At 54.8% G+C, this 4,529-nt stretch overlaps 1 protein-coding gene across 1 annotated transcript; it reads left to right on the top strand.

Moving 5' to 3' along the window:
- Positions 1 to 240: 240 nt before the first annotated feature.
- On the top strand, positions 241 to 4,201 carry LOC115915885 (cytohesin-2-like; the record flags this gene model as incomplete). The annotated part of the gene is made up of 3 exons (XM_030969594.1): positions 241 to 350; positions 1,472 to 1,620; positions 4,090 to 4,201. Coding segments are annotated over exons 1-3 (322 nt in total), but the record flags the coding sequence as incomplete, so codon positions are not given.
- Between the last annotated feature and the right edge of the window lie 328 nt (positions 4,202 to 4,529).

The raw sequence follows: 4,529 nt of genomic DNA, 5'->3' as shown, positions 1-4,529 counted from the left end.
CACACCTGGGGATGATGGGGACACACCTGGGTACACCTGGGGATGATGGGAACACACCTGGGCACACCTGGACACACCTGGGGACACCTGAGACACACCTGGGACACACCTGGGTCACACCTGGGGGGGTTTGGGGCACCTGAGAGTGACCTGGGGGGGCTCTCAGGTGGGTTGGGGATGTCCCAGGTGCGTTTGGTTCAGGTAAGGCCAGGTGTGATTCTTTCCGGAACGTTCCAGGCAGTTCCTGTGGAGTTTCCGGCTGCCGGGGGAGGCGCAGAAGATCGATCGGATGATGGAGGCGTTCGCACAGCGCTACTGCCTGTGCAACCCGGGCGTGTTCACCTGCACAGGTGAGATCACCTGGCACACCTGGGCACACCTGGGACACACCTGGGGTATCACTGACACACCTGGGCACACCTGGGGTAATACTGCTCACGGCAAATCCGGTTCAGTTCACCTGCACAGGTAACGCACCTGGGCACACCTGGGCACACCTGGGCACACCTGGGACACACCTGGGACATACCTGGGCACACCTGGGCACACCTGGGGACACCTGTGTACACCTGGGACACACCTGGGACACACCTGTGACACACCTGTGCACACCTGGGACACACCTGGGACACACCTGGGACACACCTGAGCTCAAACAAACACACCTGGGACACACCTGGGTACACCTGGGACACACCTGGGACTCACCTGGACACACCTGGGACACACCTGAACTCACACAAACACACTTGGGGTGACACAAAGCCACACCTGGGTGGCACAGGGGCACACACCTGTGCCACACCTGTGCACACCCGTGTTACCCGTGTCAGACACGTGTTGCCACGCGGCTGGGTCGCCGTGATCATGCTCAACACGAGCCTGCACAACCCCAACGTGCGCGACACACCTGGGACACACCTGGGCACACCTGGGACACACCTGGGACACACCTGGGCACACCTGAGCTCAAACAAACACACCTGGGACACACCTGTGCACACCTGGGACACACCTGGGCACACCTGAGCTCAAACAAACACACCTGGGACACACCTGGGCACACCTGGACACACCTGGGACACCTGGGACAGACCTGGGACTCACCTGGGACTCACCTGGACACACCTGGGACACACCTGGGACTCACCTGGACACAGCTGGGCACACCTGGGACACACCTGTGCACACCTGGGACTCACCTGGGACACACCTGGGCACACCTGGGTACACCTGGGACACACCTGGGTACACCTGGGACACACCTGGGGCACACCTGGGCACACCTGGGCACACCTGGGTACACCTGGTACACCTGTACGCCTGGGGCACACCTGGGACCCACCTGAACTCACAGAAACACACGTGGGGTGACACAAAGCCACACCTGGGTGGCAAAGGGACACAATTGGGTGGGACAGGGACACACCTGTGCCACACCTGTGCACACCTGTGTTGTTACCCGTGTCAGACACGTGTTACGTGCTGTCGTTCGCCGTGATCATGCTCAACACGAGCCTGCACAACCCCAACGCGTCTTGCGACAAACCTCGGCCGAAGCTTAGGGCTGGCCAAATCAAGGGTATCAACGGCGGCGACCTGCCCGAGGAGCTGCTCAGGGTGGGCGGGGCCCGGGGGGCGGGGCCGGGCCTGGGGAGAGGATTACAAAATTTGGGAGGAAAAAGGCTTAAAACGGCGATTTTGGGGTTAAAAATGCAGAAATAATTGGGAAAATTTGGGGTGGTTGGGAGGGGTTTGGGGGCGTGGTTTGGGGTGGGTGTGGCCGGTAGCAGGGGGATGTGGCCTATGAGGGTGTGGTCCTTGTGTGTTGTCTGAGTGGGCGTGGTCACCATAGGGGTGAAATTTGGGGAGAAAAAGGCGAAAAAAAGGCGATTTTGGGGTTAAAAATGTGAAAAAATTGGGAAGTTTTGGGGTAGTTGGGAGGGGTTTGGGGGCGTGGTTTGGTTTAGATGATTATTAGGGGCTGGGCCTATGAGGGGTGGTCTGGGTGGGCGTAGGTCACATTTTAGGGTGAAATTTGGGAGAACAAGGCTAAAACTTTGGCGATTTTGGGGTTAAAAAGTGGAAAAAATTGGGAAAATTTGGGCTGGTTGGGAGGGGTTTGTGGACGTGGTTTGGTCTAGATGATTATTTGCGGGTGTGGCCTATAAGGGTGTGGTCTGGGTGGGCGTGGTCACCATAGGGGTGAAATTTGGGGAGGAAAAGGCGAAAAAACGGCGATTTTGAGGTTAAAAAGTGGAAAAAATTGGGAAAATTTGGGGTGGTTGGGAGGGGTTTGTGGGCGTGGTTTGGTTTAGATGATTAAATGGGGGCGGGCCTATGAGGGTGTGGTCTGGGTGGGCGTGGTCACATTTAGGGTGAAATTTGGGGAGAAAAAGGCGAAAAAACGGTGATTTTGGGGTTAAAAATGCAGAAATAATTGGGAAAGTTTGGGGGTGGTTGGGAGGGGTTTGGGGGCGTGGTTTGGGGTGGGTGTGGGCCGAGAAGTGGAGTTGGGGGTGTGGGCCTATGAGGGTGTGGTCCCTTGTGTGTTGTCTGAGTGGGCGGGTCACCATAGTGAAAATTCTGGGGAGAAAAGGAGGCACATTTTGGGGTTAAAACATGCAAAAAAATTGGGAAAGTTTGGGGTGGTTGGGAGGGGTTTGGGGCGGGTTTGGGGGCGATGATTATTAGGGTGGCCTATGAGGGTGTGGGTGGGCGTGGTCACCATAGGGGTAAAATTTGGGGAGGAAAAGGCGAAAAAACGGCGATTTTGGGGTTAAAAATGTGAAATAATTGGGAAGTTTTGGGGTGGTTGGGGGGGTTTTGGGGCGTGGTTTGGGGTGGGTGTGGCCGAGAAGTGGCGTTGGGGGTGTGGCCTATGAGGGTGTGGTCCTTGTGTGTTGTCTGAGTGGGCGTGGTCACCATAGGGGTGAAATTTGGGGAGAACAAGGTGAAAAAACGGTGATTTTGGGGTTAAAAAGGTGAAAAAATGGGAATTTTGGGGTGGTTGGGGGGATTTGGGGGCGTGGTTTGGTCTAGATGATTATTTGGGGGCGTGGCTTATGAGGGTGTGGTCTGGGTGGGCGTGGTCACCATAGGGGGTGAAATTTGTATAGAACAAGGTGAAAAAGGCATTTTGGGGTTAAAATGTGAAAAAAATTGGGAAGTTTTTGGGGTGGTTGGGGAGGGTTTGGGGCGTGGTTTGGGGTGGGTGTGGCCAAGAAGTGGAGTTGGGGGTGTGGCCTATGAGGGTGTGGTCGTTGGGTGGGTCTGAGTGGGTGTGGTCACCATAGGGGTGAAATTTGGAGAGAGAAAGGTGAAAAAAACAGCGATTTGGGGTTAAAAAGTGGAAAAAATTGGGAAAATTTGGGGTGGTTGGGAGGGGTTTGTGGGCGTGGTTTGGTTTAGATGATTAATTGGGGGCGTGGCCTATGAGGGTGTGGTCTGGGTGGGCGTGGTCACATTTTAGGTGAAATTTGGGGAGAACAAGGCTTAAAACGTACGATTTTGGGGTTAAAAGGGAAAAAATTGGGAAAATTTGGGGTGGTTGGGAGGGGTTTGGGGGCGTGGTTGGGTTAAGATGATGAATTGTGGGTGTGGCTTATGAGGGTGTGGTCAGGGGGTGTGGTCTGAGTGGGCGTGGTCACATTTGTGATGAAATTCCCCCCAAAATCCTCAAATGACCCAAAAATCCCCTCAAAATTCTCCCAAATTCCACACAACCCCCAAAATCTCGTATTCCCCAAATCCCCCAAAAATTTACTGCCCCAACCCCCCAATTCCCAAAATTCTCCCCCTAATCCCCCTTAAGTTCTCCCCAAAATCCCCTGAATCCCCCAAATCCCAAAAACTCCCCCAAAACCCCCAAAATTCTCCCAAAATCCCACTTTCTCCCCAAAATCCCAATTTTCCCCAAGAATCCCAATTTCCCCCACAAAAATCCCCAATTTTTCCTCAAAATCCTAATTTCCCCCCAAATCCCAAAAATTCTCCCCAAAAATCCCCAATTTTCCCCGAAAAATCCCAACATTCTCCCCCCCCCCCCCGAATTTTCCCGAATTTGCCGGAATTCGCCCCGAATGGCAGAACCTGTACGAGAGCATCCGCTCGGAGCCCTTCAAGATCCCCGAGGACGACGGCAACGATCTCACGCACACCTTCTTCAACCCCGACCGCGAGGGCTGGCTGCTCAAGCTGGGTAAGCCCCGCCCACCGCGCCCGGGACACGCCCACCTCCCATTGGCCACGCCCTCGCCTGGCCACGCCCAAAAAACCCCGCTCAAAATAGTCGAAATTTCCGATTTTTGGGATTTTTTTTAGTTTTTATGCGGCTTGAATGTGGCTGGGAGTGGGCGGGGCATGACAGTGACCACGCCCACCTCGCCCGGGCCACGCCCTCGTCTGGCCACGCCCAAAAAAATCCACTCAAAAAAGTCAAAATTTCCAATTTTGGGGCTTTTTAAGGTTTTATGGGGGCTTAAATATGGCTGAAAGTGGGTGGGGTAATGTTCTGCCACACGCCCCCG

This window comes from Camarhynchus parvulus, unplaced genomic scaffold (assembly GCF_901933205.1).
Source record: "Camarhynchus parvulus unplaced genomic scaffold, STF_HiC, whole genome shotgun sequence".
Lineage (NCBI taxonomy): Eukaryota > Metazoa > Chordata > Aves > Passeriformes > Thraupidae > Camarhynchus > Camarhynchus parvulus.
This window is presented reverse-complemented; position numbering and strand designations above follow the sequence as displayed.